Source organism: Cyclopterus lumpus, chromosome 8 (assembly GCF_009769545.1).
Source record: "Cyclopterus lumpus isolate fCycLum1 chromosome 8, fCycLum1.pri, whole genome shotgun sequence".
NCBI classification, from domain to species: domain Eukaryota; kingdom Metazoa; phylum Chordata; class Actinopteri; order Perciformes; family Cyclopteridae; genus Cyclopterus; species Cyclopterus lumpus.
The window spans coordinates 20,416,921-20,443,874 of record NC_046973.1 but is presented as its reverse complement, the minus strand read 5'-3'; the positions used below and the strand labels follow the sequence as shown (position 1 = coordinate 20,443,874).

At 46.3% G+C, this 26,954-nt stretch overlaps 1 protein-coding gene across 1 annotated transcript in view; it reads right to left on the bottom strand.

The window, feature by feature from the left end:
• Positions 1 to 454: 454 nt before the first annotated feature.
• The window catches only part of prkar1b (protein kinase, cAMP-dependent, regulatory, type I, beta), a 51,151-nt gene continuing 24,651 nt past the window's right edge, over positions 455 to 26,954 (bottom strand). Inside the window, exons 5-11 of the mRNA XM_034540439.1 lie at positions 21,977 to 22,038; positions 18,915 to 18,961; positions 15,698 to 15,856; positions 11,072 to 11,132; positions 7,967 to 8,088; positions 2,600 to 2,681; positions 455 to 1,731 (exon numbers count right to left, since the gene is read on the bottom strand). Coding sequence (XP_034396330.1) covers positions 1,559 to 1,731; positions 2,600 to 2,681; positions 7,967 to 8,088; positions 11,072 to 11,132; positions 15,698 to 15,856; positions 18,915 to 18,961; positions 21,977 to 22,038 — 706 coding nt within the window. The 3' untranslated portion in view covers positions 455 to 1,558. The remainder of the gene's footprint in view (positions 1,732 to 2,599; positions 2,682 to 7,966; positions 8,089 to 11,071; positions 11,133 to 15,697; positions 15,857 to 18,914; positions 18,962 to 21,976; positions 22,039 to 26,954) is intronic.

The window sequence follows — 26,954 nt, the reverse complement described above, 5'->3', positions numbered from 1 at the left end:
AGGAGGAGGGGACTGAACACAATGTTGGCAACTTGAGGGCACATTCCTTACTTGATTTAGTGGGCATTAAGATGAAGAGGAATGTGTCAAAGCTGTAGAGGCTTTAGTCCACCGCGGTGTTAACTGGCTGGGAGGAACTCTATCCGCTCACACTGACGGACGACTGACACTTGGCTTAATGTAAGAAGGATGGAGGGAGACAGAGAAGAGGGAGGCCGTGATGGAGAAGAGGTACCTGAAGGATGGAAATGTGAAAAGTGAGATGGAAGACGACAGTTTGCACTTTGGAGAAAGACAAGGGAGATTAATAGCAAAATAATGTTTAGGGGAGATCGGGTGTGGGCATGAGATGAGATAAAGGGAAAGAGGGAGAGCTAAGTCTAGTCAAGTCTAGCCAGACATTCACACAGGGACACGGAGGGGCTGATCAAGAGGAAATAATGACTAAATCAAGAGGATTTCAGAAGCTTATCTTTATTTGATAGTTGAAAGAAAGACAGAGAGAGAGAGAGAGAGAATATAGAAAGATTCTTTTCAGGTCCCATTTTATACGATCAGTATCAGTCGATGGGTCAGTTGTGCAAGTTTGACAAAATACAGTAGATCAAAGGAAAGCAACACAAGTATATTTTTTTTTACTTCTGTCTTTTATATATTCATAACATGTAAGTCGTGTCTTAAAAACAGCTAATTCAAACATCTGTATTGACCCGTCGGTACAAACTCTACAAGTGGTGCAAAAGCTTCCAATCGAGCAATACAACTAAATAAAAAGCGTCAGGAAAGACGCGTGTGTGTGTGTGTTTCTGTTGAAGATTAAAATTGTCCTGAGACAGTGTAAGCATAGACAGCATAAGTGTGTTTCAGACTGTGTGTGTATGAGGACGGGACTCTCCTTTGGTATCCCACAGCTCACGGATCAGACTGAACTGCCTTTAACAAACCCCACTGACAATAGCAGTAAAAGCACACGTAAGAAGCATTTAAAATTAAACGGCCATGTTTCTACTTTCCTTCCAACCTGTACAGCTACGTTTTAAGGGCACGGGGGTCTGTTTTCGACACCACGCTCTCCCAGAAGTGAATAAAAAGACAAACAACAGTCAGCGGAAAAAAGAAAAGAAACGTGTGCTTGCTTCCTCCTGCTGTACATAAACATGACTTTACATCCTTCTTTGTTTCCTGAATTCATCCGTTACCTTTCATGAATTCACAAAAGTGCAAAAATCCCGGTTCTTCGTCAATCTAGAAGCATGCGTCACATACAGTTACCACACTGTATATTTGACTCATTTACAGTATCTAATGAGTTGAATTATCCCTGTCCTCACTCTGATTTGTACGTGTTGGATTTGACATAAAGCTACGTGACGGCACCGGTCAAGTGCACGAGATCGGAAAGATTAAAAATAAAATAAAATAGCGCGAAATGGAAAAGAAAGGCAGTAAATGAGCGCCCTGTAGTTGTGGCTGTAAAACCCACGTCGTCCTCACCTATTCCCACCCACGGACCCAAACGCTGCCGCTGATGCTGGTGGCGCCCGGAGGGGCCGACGCGTCACACGGTGAGGGAGATGAAGCTGTTGTACCTCTGGATGTTCCTCTTGAGGATCTCGGAGCACGGCCCCAGCACGCGCTCGAAGCGGGGCCGGTCCAGCTTCACACACTTGAGCGGACCGCGGGCGACGACGGTGGCCGCCCGGGGGCGGTTCAACAGCAACGCGATCTCCCCTGGAGGAGGAAGGAGACACGGAGGTCACCGTCAAAGACAATGTCTCTGTGTGCGTGATTATGTCGTAAGTTGAAAACCAATTTGATTTCAGCCTTCGTGTAATTCTGATGCATTCGGGTCATATAAAACTGACTCGTGAATCTGTTTCTGGAAAACAAAAAGCAGACCGACGAGAAACAGCGAGAAGAACTTGTGAATAAATAACGATTGACAAGAGAACACTTGAGTAAAAAACTAAAATCGTTCATGCAAAGACGGTTAATTCCAAGCATTTGTATTCATATTCTGATCTCTGACATTGAACAATGGTTGGAAATGTTATATATTTGGAATAACACAATTTATTGTTTCCAGCTGAAATGAAATGCCAATCGATTAGTCAAAAAGCAGAAAATTGATCGGCAACTATTTTCAGAATCAAACTTCAATCATTTCCAATTTTTAAGCAAAATGCCAAAGAATGTCTGTTTTAGCTCGTTCAATATTAATATTTGCTTTATATGATTATAAACAGAATATCTTCAGGTTTTATTCCTGCTGGTGAGACAAAACAACACATTTGGGATCTTGTGATGAGCATTTTTCACATTGTCCACAGTCATCAAGACAAATATAATATATATAACTCATAATGATGATGACTGTTAATGGCAGACCAACATATTATTACAGCAGATTGTCCTCTAGAATCCAGAAGACTATATATTCATCTCAGGGTTTGTCGAACTGACATTTGACCTCGTAGAGACGCTATTGTTGTGTCAAATTATATTTGTAATGCTAATAAAGTATAGTATAATAAAGTGTGTGTTGCGTGTGCTGCCAAACTGGGAATGGAAAGGGCTTCATCGGCCCAGAGCCGCTCACCAAAGTAGTCGGAGGGTCCCAGGCGCCCGACCTCCACGTACTCCTCGTTGTCAGACCTGCGCTGCAGAACAGAGGCTATTCCCTGGAGGAGGAGAAGAAATAATGAGAAGAAGAGAAGGGGATGTTGGTGAAGTGGGAAGAGATGGAAGAAAAAGGGGGGAGGATGAGAGAAAGAAAAAGGAGGAGTTATTTAGCGAGGGGCTGAAAGTCGTCCGGAGGATTAAGCCGAAGGAGGAATTCCTTTGCTTCATTAGAACACAGGTGCACAGGATTTAGCCCGGACACCTGTTCTGTGGGGCAGAAACACAAGACGCCTCAGACTCAGATATTCCAACGGGGCGATTGGTTCTGCTTCACTTCCTTCCGCAGTGTAACACACACATCTACACTCCTGACTCCTCGGCGTCTCCATCACATAATCCCCATTCATCCACACAATGAAAAACAACGGCATTGTCCAAGAGCGAGGGAGCTCGATCACAGTGACCCTAAATTACCCTAAAACACTGGCGTCGCTAACCCACATCGTCTCTTCTGCCAACGCCACTGAAGGATTCACAGAGAAACACGAACCCGACGTACACACCAACGTACAGTGAGAACCGCAGCAGCTGATGTCTGCTGGACAGACTGACCACCGACCTCGCCCGCTGGTTGCTGTTGTGTGGGTGAGTCATCTAAAAAGTATAACACAGGAAATTGGATTTCCGCTCACTCTGCCCAACAGATGATAATAGTTTGTGCCGTCAAACTTGCAGCTGCTGACACACTTTGTGTGTGTGAATGAAGACATGTTTGAATATGCGTCTTTGCTGGTGTTTGGAGTTGACAGAGGTAGAATATGGTTTTTTAATCTCGATGTCTCGACATTTACTCAAGTTGAGCTGCAAATTGGTAGCAGGTAGGAAATCAGCAGGGGGACTTCCCAGCTCGTCTTGGGCCGAGTCGTAAAGCAGACTCGACCGCCCCGGCCCTCTCTCCCTCTCTCTAATCCCTCCTTCTGCTGACCAGGCTAATAATGATAAATATGAATATAATGGGCTTTAATGAGACCCCCAAACTGGCAGCTCTTTGCTTGCAGCAACACAAACGTGAGGCTATATTTCAGTGAGTTTGTGCTTGTAATGAACTCTGGAGAAGGGAGGGGGGGGGGGGGTGTAGTGTTGGTTCTGGCGCCCCGTGTGGACTAAAGTGTTAGTGTTGGTTCTGGCGCCCCCTGTGGACTAAAGTGTTAGTGTTGGTTCTGGCGCCCCCTGTGGACTAAAGTGGTAGTGTTGGTTCTGGCGCCCCCTGTGGACTAAAGTGGTAGTGTCGGTTCTGGCGCCCCCTGTGGACTAAAGTGGTAGTGTCGGTTCTGGCACCCCCTGTGGACTAAAGTGGTAGTGTCGGTTCTGGCGCCCCCCTGTGGACTAAAGTGGTAGTGTCGGTTCTGGCGCCCCCCTGTGGACTAAAGTGGTAGTGTTGGTTCTGGCGCCCCCTGTGGACTAAAGTGGTAGTGTCGGTTCTGGCGCCCCCTGTGGACTAAAGTGGTAGTGTCGGTTCTGGCGCCCCCTGTGGACTAAAGTGGTAGTGTTCCCGGAGCTCCACCGCCTTGTGTCGGATCTTAATCTGGCTAATGTTCTGTTTCGGAAGTGAGTGACAGCAAGACGTAACGTATTTTTAATACCATTTTTTGTACGTAAAATGATATCACTTTGTCTGCACCATGGCCCATCTCATGTTACAGCCACCAAACAAGCGGTTTGAGTGAGATGTGAATGGGGAAAGTATGAGGGGGGGAGGGGGGGGTCACTGAAGCTCCTGTGTTTACAACCGGTTGATTCCTCTCCTTTCCATTCATGTCCAAACAAAGAATGTGAGACAGTGCAGCACCATGAAGTACAGTAGTCCTCTCGTAAACAGGCCTCTCCTGGTGTGGTCCCGATAACCATCATGCACTGTGCCACCCCAGGGGCGGCGCTCTGCTCCGCACACATTTCTTTTATAAACATCGGAGCTCCTCCCCACCACGGCGTCCAAATCGGGTGCGAAAGACTGGAAACACCACAAGATAGCAGCGGAGAAAAGAAGAAGATGAACAGAAAGTATGAATGAAGTCACATAAATAGAGTGAGGAGAAAGGAAACGGTACGAGTGTGAGCCAACAGATCGGGAGTGATGCATGATCACTACTACGTGGCGTTGATGGTCAGATAACACACGTTCACCCCGACTCGTATGCATTCATAAACATACGCACCACACGCAGAGCGAGCCGTGGAGACATGTCAAAGGAGGAAGTATTAACCATTGGATCAACAACAGACACACACAGATGGAGAGAGAGAACGGAGAGAGAGAGAGAAAGGAACAAGAAGAGATGGAGGAAGAAAGGTGATATCCTGAGTCGCCTGTTCACGAGGCCACCCAGCACCAGCAGTGCACACACACACACACACACACACACACACACACACACACACACACACACACGCCGATCTTCAGTCTACGAAGGCAATACATTAGCTAAATTGGACTGCATACAAATGGGTTACAGTAACAGGCGATATGTTGTCGATGACCCACAGAGGATTTCTCTCCCTGTGGATCCTGTGGATCCCCTCAGTGGGATTACTTTGGCGTCGGGTCAAATACGAGACGGCACATTAAGTTCCTGTTTAGATTGATGATGGGAGGAGATGAGGACGTCACGGGGATGAACAGCCCGATTGTACTCGATTGTTATCCAGACGCCATCTTGGGTCATATAACTTTGACTTGAGTCGTGGGTCTGATTCACGTCGCAATCGAAAGACCCTTTAGTTGGCCCTTGTGAGAGCATGGAAAACAGGGTGCATGTTGGGTGAGGAGGAGCAGACGCCCTGAAAAAGGGGAGGAAACGCAGGGGAGATGAGGATGAGGATGAGTCTTCGTGGTCCTGGAGTTCTGTAAAGGCTTGTTTGTATAGTGAGAGCACAAAAATGTAAACATTGGACTTTTCATTAGGGCCCCATTCCTCGCGGCTGGCAAAAAAAAAAAAAAAAGAAAAAAAAGCGACGTCTCTGTACCTCCTCTTTGTTAATACTCCCCCATCAGCACCACCATGATACGTGTTTGTGGGCTTTTGTTCTGGGCAGATGAGAAGAACGAGGTCGTTCTGACTGAGCTGAACATGAAGGTGTGCAAAAGGAGAAAAAGAAGAGAGGATGGCGAGTGAGGAAAAGTTGCGACAAGCCCGACAGAATCCTTCTCTCCCTCCTTGCTAGTGGTCCTCGAATCAAACCCTCTCTCCCCATTTGTCCCTCTCTGCCCGTTTTTTGTCTCCCTCTCTCTCTCTCCCTCTCCCTCTCTCCCTCTCCCTCTCCCTCTCTCCCTCTCGGGAGGCTGGGTCTCCTGACCCCGTGTGAAAGTCCGCAACACACATTCCACCACAGTCCACCCGCTCTGGGAAAGTCAGGCCAGTGCTGCACGAGGGATGGAGAGAGACGGAGAGAAAGCAAAGCAGGGTGAGTCTGAGAGCTTAGAGGAACATGGAAGATGGACAGGGGAGCAGGAAAAGGGATTAAAGAAAGAGACAAGACTCAGTGTGCTGTGACACACTGGTGGCCTACTAAGACCCCATGCCCGTCCTCCTCCTTCCCCTCTCCGTCCTATAATCCCCCAGATTCTGTCCTCCTCCTTCTCTCTGAGATGTACAAGTCTCAGTTTGATGAGTTGTGCATTGCTACGGTAAAAAGCTATATTTGTGTCCTGAACCCCAATCGGGTTCATTTTCTGCAGTCCAACAGGCTTTTAAAGGATTTCTGCAGCTTCAGGAGCCGCTAATTGGACTTGGCTTTGAACTTGACCAACAGTGGATAATGTGAGTTCAACACAAGATATATATGCAGTGCAGTCTATAAATGTTTGGACTGGGACACATTAGATTTGATATGAATCAATGGTTTATGAGTGCCCACTTTCAAGACATAAACATAAATAAATAAAACATTCTTCTTCTTATATATGAAAAATAACACTCAATTCCATACACTCGTGCTTTTGCTGCTACAGCCTTATTTGAATGCCTTACACTTGCATTCTCTCTACTGGCCAACAGGAGGCGACTCCTCTGGTTGCAAAAATAAGTTTAATTGTATGGAAGTCTATGAGAAAATGACTCTACTTCTCACTTGATGTATTACCTCAGTAAACATGGTAAACATTATGGTCCCCATCAATAGTTTCAAGTCTTCTTCATTACAGCATGATGTTATTTTGTAAATTGTGGTCCCATGAAGAATGAAATAGACCATAAAGCAGGGTAGGCTTTAGGGTGGGCTACCACGTGATTGACAGGTCGCTGCTGCTCCCAGAGTCTCTAAACACTCCTCCAAAGTCAAAATGTGGTCACTTCCGCTCACCTGTTGCAGGAAAACAAGATGGCGACGGCCAAAATGCCGGCGTCGAAGCTTGAAAACAACAGTCCACAAACCAATGGGTGATGTCACGGCATCTACTTCTTATATGCAGTCCATGGTCTGGTATGACCAGGAGCTTATGGTGGCTAATGTTAGCATGTTGAACTCCCTTTCACTGCATGCACGACCCTTCTTGTATTGATGTTATACATTGTTTGAGTCTGTTTTAGGATTTAATGTATAAAAAACTTCTACACAATTCACCCGACATGACCACCATCATAAAGTCAGAATGTTACCTTCATAATAACTGTTGCATTTCAATTGTAATGTGATGGATAAGATAAAATACTTCAACAACATAACTTTAAAGAGAGGCATAACTGTGAGAATGAAAGGATAGATGAAAGACGTTTGGAGAGGAGGAGCGTCGTGCCGGAGGGGCACAGATGTAGAGAGAGAACCAAAAGAGGGATAAGAAGCGATACATCACTCAGCACCTCTCATGCACTGTAACCAATGCACTGCTCACTCCGAATATTAGACATCAGATGGACAGAGAAACCGACTGAGAGACGAACCTTCACGTAAGAAGAATGAGAAATGGGTGTAGGAGGCAAGGACAAGCAGATTGGGCCCCCGCCCTTCTAGACAGGGTCTTCTTGACTTGGTGAAATGGAGTTAATCAAAAGTGTGTTAGGATGACAGGCAGGGGACCCTTCACAACGCTGTGCCAGGGGCCCCAGCTCCACAAAGCCTGCAATGTGAGGGGGGAGATAAACCACCAGGTAGTCTGTATAACTGGCCCACCAACGCCTCTGCATGATTACATGTACATCAACCCGAGTGCCCACCTGGTGACACACACGCGGTCTCGAGGCCCAGTGTGTCAACGCGCACAGCTTGTAGGAAATGTGACGGTCAAAGAAAGTTTGCACACATCCCATCCTACGAGTACGGAACAGTAACACACACACACAGATCTTACCTCTGTAATTATGAAGAAGTCATCCCCAGGGTCTCCTTGCACCACTATCTTCTCTCCGTCCTCAAACTGAACCGGCTCCAGTGCGTCAGCCACAGTCAGACGTTCCCACTTATCCAAAGACTCTGTGAATAGCAGAACAATGTGCTATTTACCCGGATGAACGCGACAGTAGATGCACAAATGCTCGATGTGTTTGTGTGTGTTCCACGGTCTGAGAGGATGTCTCTTGCTCGAGTCCAGTAAGCTGTTGGGAGCGATAACTCCTACCTCGGGCTAATCCAGTCATTCATCAGGGACCATTATGCCGCAGAACCCCCTGCCTCCTCCCTCCCATCACGGAGCCTCCTGGAGCAAAAACAGCTCCACACTAACTCCTTAATCTGTAGGACCTCAGCTCCTCTGATTCTGGGGTGTAGTGACAGAGAGCTGTCCTGTGTCTGACCATAACATAACAGAAAGATCTCAACTCTCATTCACAAAGACAAGCTATGGCATAAACTGTTATTAGATAAACAAAGAGTAATGTTTCTTTCAGTGGCTGGAATACATCTTAAGTGGTGAGATGATCTAATGTTGCTGTAAAATGTGATTCAGTTACACTTCAGGGATTGGAAGAGAAATATCATTGCACGGGTTTATAATAATAAAGTTAAGATGAAATACATTTGAATGGAATTCAATATATTATTAAAACGAACACATTAAATAAGTGACAATAAGTGAAGCTACACATCTTGGCTCTAGATGTGTATGAAAAGTCCTGTGATAGAAAACATGCACTAACGGTACCAGACAGCTGTCATGCACAGTGACATGGACCTGGGGTATGGACCTGGGGTATGGACCTGGGGTATTGACCTGGGGTACTGACCTGGGGTACTGACCTGGGGTACTGACCTGGGGTACGGACCTGGGGTACGGACCTGGGGTACGGACCTGGGGTACAGACCTGGGGTACAGACCTGGGTTATTGACCTGGGGTACAGACCTGGGGTACGGACCTGGGGTACGGACCTGGGGTACGGACCTGGGGTACGGACCTTGGGTATTGACCTGGGGTACGGACCTGGGGTACGGACCTGGGGTACGGACCTGGGTTATTGACCTGGGGTACAGACCTGGGGTACGGACCTGGGGTACTGACCTGGGGTACTGACCTGGGGTACGGACCTGGGGTACGGACCTGGGGTACGGACCTGGGGTACGGACCTGGGGTACGGACCTGGGGTACGGACCTGGGGTACGGACCTGGGGTACAGACCTGGGGTACGGACCTGGGTTATTGACCTGGGGTACAGACCTGGGTTATTGACCTGGGTTATTGACCTGGGGTACAGACCTGGGGTACGGACCTTGGGTATTGACCTGGGGTACTGACCTGGGGTACGGACCTGGGGTACGGACCTGGGGTACGGACCTGGGGTACGGACCTGGGTTATTGACCTGGGGTACGGACCTGGGGTACGGACCTGGGGTACGGACCTGGGGTACGGACCTGGGGTACGGACCTGGGTTATTGACCTGGGGTACGGACCTGGGGTACGGACCTGGGGTACGGACCTGGGGTACGGACCTGGGGTACGGACCTGGGGTACGGACCTGGGGTACGGACCTTGGGTATGGACCTGGGGTACGGACCTGGGGTATGTCTAGCTGTTGGTATTCACACAGAAATTAAAGACACATCTTCACTGGGAAAATTGTTCCAACCAGAGGAGTTTTGAGCATCATTGAAATATTGATATTTATAGAAAGAGGACCCACTAATAACTAAACACCTCCACATAGAAGATTTACCAAATTGCTTTCACAATTCAGAAGATTGTTGTTGCCTAATGTTAAAAGTCTATACATCGATCCTATGGAATGTGACTTATCTGCTGTGAAAACACTCCTCATCTTTAGTTTTGTGGAGAGGAAAGGACGCTTCTGTGTTTTGATTTGACTAAGACGTGAGATAGAGGTGTAAAACCACAGCTAAATCTCTTTGTTTGAGACTCTTGTCTCCCGACGAGCTCAGTAACTGATCCCGGTGTGTATCTATTTGTGTGTGTAAATGTTCTGAGGATTAACTTGGGTGAAGTCCGATCGGATGGAGGTGTCCAGTGTCCCCTCCGGTGGGGCCGTGGTGTCTGCCGGCCCCCAGATGGATGTCCTCTGTCTGGCTGCAGGTCCTATAGTCGTGATCCTTAACAGCTCGGCGTGTAACGCGATACACAAATGTGCCGACTAAAGAACCTACATTTCACGCTTCGCAGAGCCTGCACCCACTTGGAGCACCTCGCTACCCCACATACAGAGTGTGCACTCGGGGAATGGGCCATTGGGAGGAGAGACAAAGAACAAGTTGTCTTTGCCCCCTCCTTCACTCCTCGACATCAAGGGCTTGTACCCAATTTCGTGGCTATCTCAAAAATCAAAGACAAACTAAAACACTGACGCCTCCTACCCCTCCTCCAATTCAAAGAGGTGGAGCGGAGCGACGGAAAGAGTGAAGAGGGGAAAAGCACTTGGAGGAGGGAGGCGGGCGTTTGAATACAGGCCTCGACAAGGCTGTCAAAAAGGGAGACGCAGAAGAAAGGAGCTGCATGAAAAGAGAGTGGATCTCACAGAGACGTTCTCCTAAGACCTGAATTGAGTGTATGTGTTTACTCAGCCAGTTAATAACTCTGCACAGGGGGCACGGCCTTACTCTATACACTACACACACACGATCAAGTGGAAAGGGACGAGGTGTCGGTTCCAATCGCAACTCTGTTTGAGAGTCTGAATGAATCTCATTCGCCATTCCTCTGACGGCCTGTGTAGGCCGGTGGTATTCAAATTCCAGTGGGAGAAGAGAGGCTCGTCCTCTTTAATTGTCCACGCAGTGACATGGCAGAGTGTGACTGGCTTCGGTATGAGACGATTAGGACTGTACACTGAGCTATGGGTCCTGGATGACAACGTGCACCTGTGTTTGTGTGTGCTAATCTACACTATGTGTTGAACTCTGCAGATTGAACTGCCTGCACTCTCTGACCTGAGGTTTAAAATGGCATCCACTCCACTACTGTTGTAAAAGCAGAAGTTAACAGTAAAACTCAAACTGACATATCGACTTACCGAGGATGGACACCTTGCTGAGGAATTCTTCATACATCTTCCTCTTCCTCAGTGTGCTGCCCTGTGAATCAAAGAGAGGAGAGACGCTCACCATTCGACACACTCTCTGGAATGATGGCAGCGCTCCACAGTAGTCGTAAAAATCGTAATTACGATTATTCTGCAAAATGTTGCCCTCATTATGTCTTGGTTTTTAAGACAAGGAACTATTTTAGGTTATAAAAGCAAATACTTACTTGAAAGAGTTTCTTTTAAGAAAGAGTCTTGCAAAAAACTGATATTGAAAAGATATTTTTCAAGGAAAGATTATAATTTCCATGTGTTACACTTTTCTAGCCATTATACATGTATACATGATTTGTGTAAAATTTCTCTCTTTTTTACAACAATCTGGCAAACCGATACGTATCGTTACACAGTGGTTGAGATTCACTGTAAGCAATGCAATGTATTGCGATATTCAAGTGCATCAATATTTTCTTACACCACAAGTGATCTTTAAGGCTTAAAAACTCAACAAATATTAGAACAATGAAAAACTAAATAGAAAATCTTAATTGCAGTATGTGCTACTCTTTCACTTAGTGTTCCTGGGCTCACACTAATGGAAGTGTGCATCACCTGTGTGGTAATGTTCATGCGTGTGTGTGTGGCCCACTCCACCCAAAAGGCTTGGGGACTTTGCCCTCTCTGCCTCTGCCATGAACATCAGGAGCTTCCTGACAAGTCTGGACCCAGAGAACCCCTTCCCTAACAAGTCTGGACCCAGAGAACCCCTTCCCTAACAACTCTGGACTCAGAACCCCTTCCCTGACAAGTCTGGACCCAGAGAACCCCTTCCCTAACAAGTCTGCATCTAAGAAAACCAGATAACCCCTTCCCTAACAAGTCTGGACCCAGATAACCCCTTCCCTAACAACTCTGGACTCAGAACCCCTTCCCTGACAAGTCTGGACCCAGAGAACCCCTTCCCTGACAAGTCTGGACCCAGAGAACCCCTTCCCTAACAAGTCTGGACCCAGAGAACCACTTCCCTAACAACTCTGGACTCAGAACCCCTTCCCTAACAAGTCTGGACTCAAAACCCCTTCCCTGACAAGTCTGGACCCAGAGAACCAGAGAACCATTTCCCTAACAAGTCTGGACCCAGATAACCCCTTCCCTGACAAGTCTGGACCCAGAGAACCAGAGAACCCCTTCCCTAACAAGTCTGGACCCAGAGAACCCCTTCCCTGACAAGTCTGGACCCAGAGAACCAGAGAACCATTTCCCTAACAAGTCTGGACCCAGATAACCCCTTCCCTGACAAGTCTGGACCCAGAGAACCAGAGAACCCCTTCCCTGACAAGTCTGGACCCAGAGAACCCCTTCCCTGACAAGTCTGGACCCAGAGAACCCCTTCCCTAACAAGTCTGGACCCAGAGAACCACTTCCCTAACAACTCTGGACTCAGAACCCCTTCCCTAACAAGTCTGGACTCAAAACCCCTTCCCTGACAAGTCTGGACCCAGAGAACCATTTCCCTAACAAGTCTGGACCCAGATAACCCCTTCCCTGACAAGTCTGGACCCAGAGAACCAGAGAACCCCTTCCCTAACAAGTCTGGACCCAGAGAACCCCTTCCCTGACAAGGCTGGACCTAAAAAAAACAGAGAACCACTTCCCTAACAAGTCTGGACCCAGATAACCCCTTCCCTGACAAGTCTGGACCCAGAGAACCAGAGAACCACTTCCCTAACAAGTCTGGACCCAGAGAACCCCTCCCCTAACTGCTCCTCTTTCATTGCACAGAACCACTCTCAGAGAGCAGGAACATAAAGGGAACCAGAGGAGAGACGATGGTGTCCGCCCTGCGTCTGCATATGGAAATGATATATTGAGGCTCGGGGTGTCTTTAGTGCATAAGTGCCCGAGTCCCGCTGCTGCCTCTAATTTCATATAATTTCACATTTTGTCTTAAAGAGGGGAGAAAATGTTCCCAAGTGAGCCAACGTCAAGCTCAAAATCGTAAACAACTTGATTAAAGGAATTCTAGCCTGCATAAATGATTTGAGTGTGTGTGTGTGTGTGTGTGTGTGTGTGTGTGTGTGTGTGCAGTCTGTTTTATGTTCTGCCACTTATGTTTCGTTCTGCAGAGACGAAACTTCACGCTCATTAAACAAGCAAATACAAACACTCACACAAGTACACTCTAAACAATCTCCCACAAACACATGCACCCTCCTCACAAATGTTGAGTTGGCCTCCTGATTTCGTAGCTTCCCCATGGGTGGGCCAACAGGGTGGATGGAGTGAAAATGATACTTTTCTAAATTTTCTGATCAATTTATTTCGTCAGTGCACATCTTTTGTTTCCTTCTCTTTGCATCATTTGTATCCGTTCTCATCCCGTCGGTCTACTGGTGAGGGCCTGAGCACCGAGTGCCCTCCTCCTGTTGGCCGTACTGCGTTCGCTCCTTAAAGATGAACCAGCCTGTGTCTGCTCGCTGCCTTTGAGGTGGAATCATCAAAGAGTTGAGGTGCGTCTGAACCGACCAAACCTCAAGGCCCATCACCTTCATCTCAGGCCAATGAGAAACTCATCTCCCACATGTCTCCTCATTTCTTGGTATCATCCCTCCTCGTCTCCTTTTGTCTTGTGTTCTGTTTGTCGGTCTGTTAATTACTTTGTGTGTAGCTGTGTGTGTTTAAAGACCAAGATGACACGACAAGGCGGCTATTGTATGACTGGCAGCAACACAATGGAGAGTGTTAATCAAAGGGAATGGTGTTACATTGTTTACTACATGCACTCCTGGATAAAGGCCACTCAAGATCACTGACATGTTCATATTGTTATCAGCATCCTCAGTGGTTGAAACTCTGGTCCTAAAATCATCGACAGTTGACATGCAAGGGCACGTGCAAACATGTGCAGGCTCTATAGGGCTGTAATTAACTATCATTTCTCAATAAACTGATCAAGTGATTAGTCTATGAAGTATCAAATTATTGTAAAAATGTCCCTCGGAGGTTCTTTAAAGGTCTTTGTTTGTCCAACTAACAGTCATCACGTTAAGGCTGGAACCAGTTAAAGATCATTAAGAGTTTTACATAACAATGGACTTGGAGCCCAAGATAAATTGGCATAATTCTTTGTGAACTTCTCAAAACTCATGAAGAACGTCTACATAAAGTTTCATTTTAAGTGATCAAATTTGAGGGATACAGTTGCTTGATGTGATCAAATTAATCAGAGTATGTCAACTAATCTACTTAATCTAACTGACTCATCTACTTCTCTGAAACTGTTCAGACAAGTTCTTATGACACCAGGAGATCCGTCAGAGAAGCAGATGTGCAGACGGTGAACCTGATGGTAGCTGCAGCACACCTTCCTGCGCTCCTGACTAACTAGCTGCAGGCATAAGCACGCCGCATCATTTTACTGAGACACACACACAGAGAATGCTCAATGTGTTGGCCTACGACGTTGCCAGAATACCGCGCTCTGTAAAAACAGCTTTACAAATCATTGACGGCAATAATTAACTACAGGTTCACATAATTGAATTCTGCTTCACCCCGTCTCCCCTCCTGCTGCTGGAAGGAACGACAGGAAGAGAGAGAGAGAGAGAGAGAGAAGAAAGGTTACCAGGGCAGACTGTGCCCTCAGTTAAACTATGTGCTTAAGAGGTGACATGAGTGCTCGGCAGGCCTGTGCCAACTTTACATTGAGCCGAAAGGTCCAAACACAGACCTCTGCGGGTTCAACCCGTTTGTCCTCTGCTGATGAAGGCTGAGAGGCTCACGGGCGTTTAGGAGGTTAATTAGAGGCTCTCTCGTTTATTTGGAGTAAAGTGGGAGGAACATCTGAGGAAGTATTTAGTCGGTCACAAAGACAGAAAGTAGTCATTCTAACAGCACCCGCAGTGTGTGTGTGTGTGTGTGTGTGTGTGTGTGTGTGTGTGTGTGTGTGTGTGTGTGTGTGAATCAGTATGACAGCTAGGGCCGAGCACCTTGTGTTTCCAGTTTAAACATTTAGACATTCCTGATAGATAAGCTTCTGGAGCTGGAAGTGTGTGTGGAGGCATTAGGGTTGACCCTGTCGCTGCTCCACAGCCCCCCCCTTTCCCCCCCCCGCTCTCCATCTACCAGCAGATCTAGAGACATTAAAAGCAGAGGAACGCACGCTAAAATATTACAAGTGAGGGATGACAAATGATAAGAATGTAGAGAGTCTTCTACCGTACTGGATTATTGTGTGTGTGTGTGTGTTTGAGGTCTGTCATCACTTCAGAAAAGGAAGACGAAGGGTCCTAACCAGAATTTCTTTGTTTGTCAGCAGTTTTTTTCTTTGCTGGTTCCTCATGTTGTTCATCTTGTTGACACGATACACATTCCTGCCAATGGTTTCACACCATTTGGTAACAACCAAGATAAGCTGTAATGCACCAGCGGTTAAGAAGAAGATGCATGTAAACATTGCAGGTTTACAAATGTGTTTTACGAGGAAAGGAATATATACCACATGTTTGCTAGAGCTTAAGGATATACAATATACAACAAGAATACTACATTTAAAACAATGGCTGCCCAACCAGGTGGAATTAGCCTAGGCTGTGGTAGGCGTGTTGAAGTGTGTACCATGAGAATGCGTCGGTAGCTGTCTCGGTCGATGCCCCACAGCTTGAGGTCAGTCTTGGCCTTGACGGTTGCGGCTCTGGGAGTCCCGTAGATCAGGGCCAGCTCTCCAAAACTACCTCCTTCTCCAATACTCGTCACCCACTCCCCGTTCACATAAACCTGCAGAGAGGACCAGAAACAGAGCGATGGAACGGGTGTTATACCACATTAAATGGTTCTGAAGAGTGTCAATCGCAGCTGGGTAGACTGTGAAGAATGTCCTTATTTTGGTCATTTCAACTCCTCTACCCATCCTGAGACCCCTTCCTCAAACTCTCTCCTCCCCCTCTACCTCTACTCAGTTGACTAGCAGTTTGAAATACTGAATGGGCTTGTCCCTAAGTGTTCGACCCCCTCTAACCCCCCAATGAGACCCTCTACAAAGCCCTCTACCCCTCCTATCTCTCCAGCCATCCCTTTTATTTCATCCGTCCTGTCTTGTTGGGACCTTGCCTTTGATTTGTGAATGATGGGAGGACAGAAGTGGACTTTCTTGGTCCGCATAGGGCACTTGAACGCGTGTTCACCTACATGCACACGCACACACATGCACAGCTCTATTTAGGCCAGCCGCTGTAGCTCGACAGACAATACAAGCTCATTGAGACTCGTTCAGGCCGTCTCTGGGGCCGTTACGGTTTCACCTGTCGACACACTATCCACCGTCTTGTTGACTTAATAACACAGGGAGAAAGGAGAGGAAGGGAGAGAGGGTTTATCCCTCCGGTGGCAGTGAATTGCCAGAATTGTTGCAAGCCATTATCCAAGGCTCAGAGAAGACCACAAGGGACTCATCCTTCACTCTAAACAGGGAGGGCTTCAAAGAGACGCAGAGTGCTGGCTACGGTTACGTCGACCACAGAAGAACAATCATGCAAGTGTTGCAAAAGTGTTACATCATAGCATACAGCACAGGTAATAGTATTTAGTTAGTATTAGTTTCCCATTCTGAAAGTCTTTGTTCGGTCTTCATTGTTGTAAATCTGCTCCCACACACGAACAATCACAACATTTGTGTCCCAACTGGTTCGGGAAGAGAAAAGCCGGAGCAAAAATGTGCAGAAAAGGTTGTTCATAAGGACTGAAGTAAGAAGTAAGTGTGCTGCACGATGCATTAAAAGCAAAAGGGAGCTCATAATGAAACGATTCAAGTCGCTGTCACTGAGCCACACAGGTGATGTAATTAAAAAGCATCAAATCAACAGGTGATGTAATTAAAAAGCATCAAATCAACAGGTGATGTAATTAAAAAGCATCAAATCAACGGTCCTGGAAGGTGGAAGAGGAGACCGTGTGTCCATGGATGTCTGTGTGGACTCATTTGCAGTGTGTGAGAGAGAAGTTATGTCTCTTTGCCTATTGGGCAGCAATTATTTCACTGCATTCCCAAATGCCACATCTACGATAATAACTATAATCATAATAAATAATCGTCATCATTATCATAATAATAATAATAAAATAAGGATAATTTCTTGCAATAAAGTCAAAGTATTGTCAGATCTTTGCTCTCGGCTGGATGCGTTTACGTTCTTTTAGAGGTCGACGCAGAGGACGACATCCGGGCAGGGGGCGGGGCCTTTTTAATAAGTATAAAGACTCACAGCGACATTATATTGTTCCACATTATTAAGTGGGCAATTTAATATTTGTATACTGCTTGTATGCTAAACAGGGGGAACTTTAGGGTTACCAGATATTCCATATTTAATTTTTTTTTTTCCAACAAGATCATCTCACAATTTGGAATGAAAGCTTTAATTTCCTTTGTGGTGCACCCAAACAAATACAGGCCACAGTCTGTAACCGAATACAGTTGTGTCCAGGCGGGTGTTTTACATCAGTGACATTGGTTTTAGGCAGTTTATCGGATGCCAGCAGATTTACACCCCCGTCTAATGAGAGACATCTTTAATGACTTTAATAACCGCGACTTTGAGCTTGAAGTAGTTCAGTGCCTGAGATGTCTGCAGATAGAGAGGGCTGGGTTGTAGGGAGAGGTGAAGGAGACTCAGATGAGCACTGAGGCCAAGGGGTGCAGAGTGAGAGGATCCTGGCTCTGGGTGCAGATGCCTTAGACGGAAAGGGGTTGAAGTCCAGAGCCGGCCGGACAATAAAGACACAACGTGATGCTGCAGCTGCCGGACTAAGCTCCATACCAACTGTGAAGCTAATAAAGCAAACATGAAGACAGTTTTATGGAAGAGTATGATTTAAAAAAACTAGATTATCAGGCTACTGTTATTATTTTCGCAGTAATTGGCAGTTATCCGCCTTTATTACAGCTTATGTACCGTAATTGCAAACCTACATAAGACACACACGGTGTATAAATCACAAAAAAATCATTCTAGTTGAGGAAATGATCAACACCTATGAAAATTAGGGTTGTTATGAATAAATAAGTATTATATGAGGTTTTAAAGTTACAGTCGTATGGACCAACTTGTGATGAAAGTGGCTTCAACACTGACTGGTTGAAAAGAGACCAGACACACATTGTAGGATTAGTGGCAAAAATCTAAAATAATCTTCTCCTTATTGTGACTGAATATCGGCTCAAACACTAAGAAAAAAAACAACTTTTGTGGACAAAACAACGTTAAAAACTAAAAAAGGGGCAAAGTTTCATCAGGCCTTCAAGAAGTTTGATTTCAAGGATAAAACCGGATGATCTCAGTGTTTATCTCGTGCCTCATCTTTTACGGGGAACACAGCCAATACTGATTCACCAGGAACTTATCTAATCACATTTAACACCGTTTCTATCAAGGCATCCATCTCCGTACACGTCCGTCTCTCAGGTGGGCCGGCAGAGCGCGCTCGGCCAAGCTTGCCGACCTGCTTCTCTCCTCTTTCCCAGCCGTAAGCGGATAAGGTCACTTCCTGTTTAATTTCCCGTCAGCTCCTGTTTTTTTTTTTATCTCTGCACTTAACTCTATCGCTCTGCGTCTGGCTCGCTAAGACAAGAGACGTTGGGCTCGCTGCGCTGGACTCCACAGCGTTCAGATTGGAACCGAACAAAACACAATCCAATACAACCGTCCGTTGTTAGAGGGAACATGGGCTCAACATGAGGGGAAAGCTGGCTCAAAATCCTTCCTATGGCCTGGCCTTGAAAACAGGTGAAGAGAAATTAGTGTTTTTGTGTGTGTGTGTGCGTCTGTCGACCACTTACGTCCACTTCACCTTGGTCAATCACATAGAAGTTGTCTCCTTCATCGCCTGGAGGGGAGAGACACAGGAGTTTGTGAGCTTACAATTTCTTATGACTTCCGCCTCCTGCTTAAGTTCTCAAAAGCAGGATTTCTAAACCATTAAACCTAAACAGGTGCATAAGGGATTAAAAACATTTATCAAACACTTGGAACGGGGGGAACAAAAAGTAATCCAGAAACTTCCACCCCTTGTTTTTAATACAATCACTGTTGGATTTCTTGTCTTGCTCTTTTTTCTTTGGGCCTTTATAGGTTGCAGGCAGACAAAGTGTCCACGATGGTGCCGGCAAACAGCAATGCTCATTACCGCTGCTTATAGTCTGAGCCTGCAGAGGGACAGACTCAATGTAAAGTACACAGACTCATGCGACCACAGACATCAGCTTATTATATTCTGTTCCGGACATTTCTGCTTTTCAGTAGAAAACTCGGTGCCCTTAGATCCTCACTTGCTTACAGAATAGTTCAGAATTGCTGAAGATCAACACCAATCTCATGTCTGTACATTGGAGCAAGCAGCCAGTTAGCTTATAGTAGCTTAGCATAATAACTAGAGAAAACAATCTGGGTCTGTCCAAAGCTAGCACCTCTAAATATTACTAACACGTGTATATCTTGACTTGGCTTCAGATCTACAGCTGGAGCTGTTTGTTGTTTTGTGATTCCTTCACCTGGCTAACTAATCGCTAAGTAGCACGACTGGCAACGTAAAATGTCGCCTGGTTTGCTGACTGGTTCCCCGTCATTGACAGGGGCATGCTGGGCTTTCTGCTGACCCTTGAAGAGAGCCGTGGGATCTGGTCGGTTGATGTCCACTAAAAGCATCTCGTCTGGAGATAAGGCTGATAAATGGTGAAGCTTTAATTATGGTATCCGTTACATGGGGCTCAGGGGGAATTATGAAAAGGGACCGACAGCCACATACGGAGCTCTCCCACTGAGACACATGCAACTCCATTCAGAGGGACAAGTGGGTGCATGATTTACATGACACACGTATGCATGCGTGTGTGCATTTTGTGAGGGCGTGTACGACTGTGTGTGTGTGTGTGTGTGTGTTCACCTGAAGAGTTGAAAGGCTGAGAGCACCCTGTGTGTAAAGTTCACTGGAGTTCACACGGCTAATTAATACTGAGTGGAGAGTGCTCGTTAATCACACAGCTCCATTTGTCACAGAAAACGCTCCTTGTCTGTCTGATGGTCTGTCCCATTGGAGACACACACACACTGCTGCAACCTGGCCCTCTTCTATCCCTCTCTTTCATCTCATCTATCTCTCTTTCACTTCCCTCGCGCTCTGTCTTTCTTTCTTCTACTCTTCCTGTCTTTTATCACATTGAAGCACACACACACACATGCAGACACACTTTTGGTGGAGTCTTTGTTTTGCGCCCTTTCAATCCGCCTATGCTTGAGAGTGCAGGCAAATATTTGACACACACACACACACACACACACACACACACACACACACACACACACACACACACACACACACACACACACACACACACACACACACACACACACACACACACACACACACACACACACACACACACACACACACACACACACACACACACACACACACACACACACACACACACACACACACACACACACACACACACACACACACACACACACACACACACACACACACACACACACACACACACACACACACACACACACACACACACACACACACACACACACACACGTCGTCAGTGTGGCCTAGTTTCAACACATGCTAATGGCCGTTAACACTGTTAATGGTTCTTTGAAAACATGCGTTGCGTCCTCAGCCTCGGGGGGCGTTCCGTACCCACAATGCAGCGTGATGCACCATTAGCTCAGACACGTCCATCTTTCACAACAGAGTCCGTGTTGAAGATTGTTATTTCAAATCATGCATAATATTTTCCTTTGAACCAGAGAAACAATTGCTGACTACATTACATTACACGTCATTTAGCTGACGCTTTAATCCAAAGCGAACTTACAACCATGTTACATTCACACACCGTAGACACAGCTGCAGGGTTAAGTGTCCTGCTCAAGGACACATGGACTAGGGCGGGGATTGAACCGCCAACCCCCTGATTGAAAGACGGACCCACAGTCGCCCGCTGATAACTGCTAAATTAGATACATGTCAGCAGCAGCTGATAAAATGAACCCGATACAGCATATTAAATAGATCACGATGAAAACTTCATTTTGCTTTAAAAATGATAACTCTTAGCTGTGCCTGAATAATGTGTGATGGGCCAGGGGTGTTTTCTTTAAGCTGTACAGTCGTCCAGACATTAGCAATGACATCAGCGCCCTATATACTGTATACCATACTCTATAGTGTATATAACAATGGGCTGTCTGGGACTGGGGGCCCTACGCAGTTAGCTATACTTTATTATCACCAAATTAGGACTGATATACCTCTGGATGCTGTCTCGGAGCGGGTGGGAGTGACAGAGCGAGTGTTTGTCCAAACAGCCGATAGTTTTACTTCACTTAACGTCTGTGTTTGTGTGGAATGCTCCACAAGTATAGGCTACGTGATGCTGTGCAGGTGTGAACACAGCATTATCTGGAAGTGGGCATTTGTCTCTGAGAATGTGCGTTTCAAATATGTGATTAAACATGTCCATGTCTGTATGCGATAGGAGTTTAGGGGTGAGGGGTACTGGAAACACAGTCTGGCCCCGCTAAGCTCTGCGTTCCCTCAAAGTCCAGGGACGTCTACAGCGAAGGCGTCGAGACCGAGTGTGTGGGGCGAAGAGACGGAAAGGCGTAGGCCAAATGAACCAGAGCGCCAGATGCAATTTGCTTTTTTTCGATATCGGGTCCTATTTTTATGGCAGCGCAACAGAACCAATGCAGGCAGAGCTCGGGCTGCATGGAACACAGGTGGGCGGAGGAATCCAATGAGGCAAGACGAGTGAGCTGTTGGCACCACAACAGCAAACTAAAGACTTGGAACACAGAGAAGTTCTTATTAAACAGTTGCACATACCTTGCTGGATGACTGTTTCCCCGGCAATGTGGGTGACTGGGAACATGGCATCAAATATGTCACTGAAGGAGAAACAGAGAGGGGGGAGAAAGGAGGGAGAACGTGGTTATTTCCAACACACATTACGGTATTTTACGCCAGAGATCTTCTTAATAGTTGACAAAAGTGTGTCCCGAGGGAGAGCGTCATGATGGGAAAGACCGGGCAGCTACCAACACCGTCTCGTCTCGCCCGGCAGCACAGCCAGAGACGGGCCTGAGAACTCTGGATGACCCCATCAGACACACACACACACACACACACACACACACACACACACACACACACACACACAAACTTGCACTAACACTTTCTTTATCATCCACACACACAAACTACTATTTTCAGTTAAAACCAGATCATCTCAAAAGCATGAATTCCCTCAAAAGAAATGGACAATGTCATTTATTATCACGTATCTATTACTGCTGGTGTTTAGCTCTCAGTTGACTCCAAACACAAGACATTATTATCATCATCAGCTCTCCGCCTCTTTACATCGTATGAGGACTAAACGTGGGCTTCAACCCGACTCAAACCCCGTATATCTTTTGAAAGAGGCGCTGAGAAAACAAACAAAATGTTGGCTGTGCCTAAGCACTTAATTTGTGTTTCAGCCCTGCAGGAAAAGCGCTCGTTAAGACTGTTCCTAATCGGGCCGTTTAAATGCACGAAGCCTCTGCAGATTAAAGAGATGTGTTGGGACAAGAGAAAACTCTGTATCCTTCCTCTCTGCTCGTCTCGCACCTTCGGGGTATATTTATCTGTCTAATCAGTTGCATACCATCCGTCCAATAGAGAAATATAGAAAAAACAATAAGAGGGTCCGGCATATCAAAGACATACAAGACCCGCTGAGTGAATGTGGGGCAAGTTTGAGCACGTTCCTCGAATATGAAGTACATGTGTCACAGAATGTGTGCAGCAGTGCGTCTGAAAACACACAGGTTTGTACAAAATAATGTGTGGGTGTTGAATACTGCTGAGCTCGTGACAGTACAAACACACCGTGCTGCTCACTACAGACATAAAAGTGTTGCTTTATATGATCCTTGCCAAAAAAAAGAAGAAAAAAAAAAAACTGCAGGTCAACAGACTTTGGGGTCGAGATCTGAGGATGTCATCGAGTGGTTTGGAAGTGACCAGACGAAGGTGGATTTGGGCCAGCTACACCAACAGGTAGGCCCTGTGCAATGCAGCTGGCCACTGACTCACACACACACACACACACACACACTTGTGTGCATAAAAACACACGTTCTCTTTGAAGTGTAAAAAGCATTGGCTAAAAGATAGACAGACACACACACACGTTTGAGCACGGGCATTCTCGATAAAAATATGCACATTGGCACGGTCGTACGACACAAAAACACACACACACGCTTTGATGGTGATTAGTCAGAGCAACATCTGCCCTCAACTCTCCTCACATCTGTGAGCACCTGCTCTCGCCACGGAGTCCGTTCATTCAGGAAGCTGGTCACGAAAAACTAATATTGTGTAGACTATGAAAACAATTACCATAGAAAAAAAAAGAAGAAGAAAAGTCTCTTTGAAAATCCACAAACATGAATCATGTTAAAATCAGATATATTCTAAATGGGACAAAATGTATTTCAGTGCCGTCTAACTCGGGATGGGTTGTGTTTTGGTATGCGCCCCTTCGCGGTGGTGATGGTGATGATGATGATGATGATGATGCATCACGCAGCTAAGTAGGAGGCTCCAGTCTGAGACACACAGTCACAGCGAGAGGATCAAAGGTGAGTAAACCTGCGGTTAGGTAATTACCCATGACCACCTCTCTCTTTCCATGCCCCGCGTCCCGCTGAATGCATCGGTGAGCTCCACAAAGACACTTATGCAGGTAATTACTTCCCCTCGTCTCTACCTGTCCCTCTTTCCCTTTCTTCATCCTCAACTTCCTCCCTGTCACTTTTTCTCTTCCTCTCCCCTCTCAATTACCCTTTCCCTCTAATTCTCTCGCTGCCCCACCCATTTCCCTCATCTCTCGGCCTATCACAGCCCCCCCCCTGCCTATCTCAGATGAAGTGATTAATCTTGTCTTTCCCATCTGACCTTATGTAAAGGCGGACACACCCTCCCCCCCCCCCAACAATGGATGTGCTGTTCTGACAGACAGAAAGAGAGAGAGAGAGAGACAGAGGGACCCTGCAGACTCTGAGGGGGCTCGGGAGTTCACCTGCACCCTCGGGAGGAAGACACGGGTTGTGTCATGGTTCAGATATGTGGAGATACTTGCCTGCAACACACGTGAACATGCATGTAGGAACACATACTGGATCCATGCAAATGCCCGGCTGTTCCTTATCTTCCAAACCATTCTCGCTGATATCATTTCAAAAATCTTTATTTTCAATTTGTACAACTCCGTCTTTCCTGAGCACACGCGCCAAAGGTCACGGTTGGAGTCAAAATGAATACAATTAAATGACTTTATGTAATGCGCTGAACCGCGTTGTGCTCACAACAACAACATGTAACCGCCACGTCAGTGTGTGCGAGTTATACAACACACCAAGTATCCGTAAACACGCACGAGGTGTCCGTTTGTGTCGAGAACGAACGGAAAAGCTCACGCGAGCCTTCACGCTCTCTGATCCACATGCACACAAACAGCCTATTATGGCTCTCAGACGCTCATAAAGATGTGGTTAGCTTCAGTATTTAATGGACTCAAATCAGGGCTGCTGGTTTCAGCTGCTTGTTGTTCTTCCTCGTCGGCGTTGACGTTCTCCTCTCCCACGACACCGCTGTGTATTCGATGTATTTTCTTACTCACTACCTCATTGTGTCATTATGCCACGAGCACCAAGGGGCTCTCCGACAGTGCAGCGTGCCGCCGCGTCGTTCCGTTACCCAACGCTGAGTTCCACGAGTCGTCCGAGTGGAAGACGTTTAGCAATAAGCAAAACAATCCACGGCTCTCTCGTGTCTCGGCTTGGCAGAGAAGGGCCACTGGCACGGTGCTTATGCCATTAGTGCTCGGAGGATTCATTTTCACTACCGCGGTTGATAGTAATTCAAATAGCTTATTCTGGCAGATCAGAACAATAGTCTTTGTTTCACAAGTCTGCTAAAATTCCACGATATAAGTACTGGGCCGAGGAATATGCGTTTCTTTAAGTTTTGTGGGCTGAAAATCATACGAGGTAGCAATGATCTGCAGAATCGTAGACGAATTAGTGTCGTCGCAATGCTGGAATTTCTAACTTCATTGCGATACCTTGAAAAATAACGATATTCAATAAAAACGTTCAATACCACGGGGAACAATTGACATTAAGGGTTATAATATTTAAAGATTCGTGTGGGTCAACTTGTTCCAAATATTTAGAATCAACATCTATCGACACACACAACACAAATCCAAATATACACCTGGAAAACATAAAAAGGTTTCATCCCATATGTTGTCAGGCTGCTCAATACCACTAGTCAGGTGAACAATTGTGATTAGTCAGCACAATGTGCACTCAGACAGGTATGACATCATGAATGTTTCACTGATGATGGAGGTGAACAGAATTGTTGACTCATTACAGGTATATCACAGTAAGATGGAAAATATCTTTGTGGTGTTTAAAGATTAAAGCAGCCGATGTTACTCACACGGAAGAACCGACTCTCTGAGGACACAATGACATTTAAAAAAACACCTCATTACATAAACTGGTACACACACACACACACACACACTAGGCCGTGGTAAAGGGAGAGATGAAGGAGGTGTAATTATACAGCACTGAAACATTCAGGGAGGATATTTATGACATGAAGAGCTCTTGGCTCGCGCCCCCCGTCCCTCCCTAAAGGCTTCATGAAAACTGGGGGGGGGCCGAACAGCCAGCTGCTGCCCCCAAACCGGGTCTTATTTAATAAAGAGATCCCCCTCTGCCCACCAACGCACGGCCACTTTGAAAACTACAATGATGATTTTGAACAATAGAGGATACTTTATAATACAGCGGCTATTTCAGAGAACACTCATTTTCATTTATTTTTTTCTCATATATATATGTTGGGACAAACAGACAAGTTGATGACGGTTTGTTCTTCTTGCACATCATGAAAATGAAAAAGGTGTTACATATTGAAGAGGAAAAAGCATTTTAGTGCTCCCATTTCCGACTGTAGCTTGTCCGGCATCTTTAGTGCAGATATTTAAACACGATACTAAAGCTGCATACTCTTGTTTTTAATGCACTGTCGTACCGAGGAGGTCCTGGAGGTTCACAGGTGGACATAACAGTTTAGGGCTGGTGGCAATGACCACTTAGAGACGGTCAACAATGTGGGGGGGAGGAGAGAGGAGGCCGAGGCCCGGCGAGGAGGAGGAGAACCCTCACTTTCCTAAAACTCAACCTTTTCCCCAATCGGCCCTGGGCTCCGGCTCTCGGGCCTCTGATGAACATCATAAGCTCCAAAACTAACGGAGAGTTTCTTTTACTTTTTTAACACGTTTCTAAAAACTTGTTGAAACCTTTAATAGAATTCGAGAGCGCCTCTAAGAGCTCATGGGGGGCTAACATTCGTATACGTTGAGGTCTAGCATGAGTAAGCCGTGTCATTAAATATTGGAAGCTGCATTTTAAACCGATGGATTGCAGGCAGCACACTGCGTCACACACACACACCTGGCCAGATGGGTTTATAAGGGGTGTAAACCTGACTGCCTCCTGTGTCCACAGAGCACCTGAGGGCCAGCGCTGGTGACCTGTGTGACCTTGCACACTGCTGCCGACACCTGCCCGGACCACCCGAGACAAAGTCTCACCTCCAATTTAAAATTCAAGTGCAGTGTTGAGGCGCACGGGTCCAATATCCACGTAGACAATTTCAAAATAAAAGCTGTGATGAGATGCGACGTTTTCTAACCTTGCAACAAAAAAAAAGCACCATCGCAAAAGCTTTT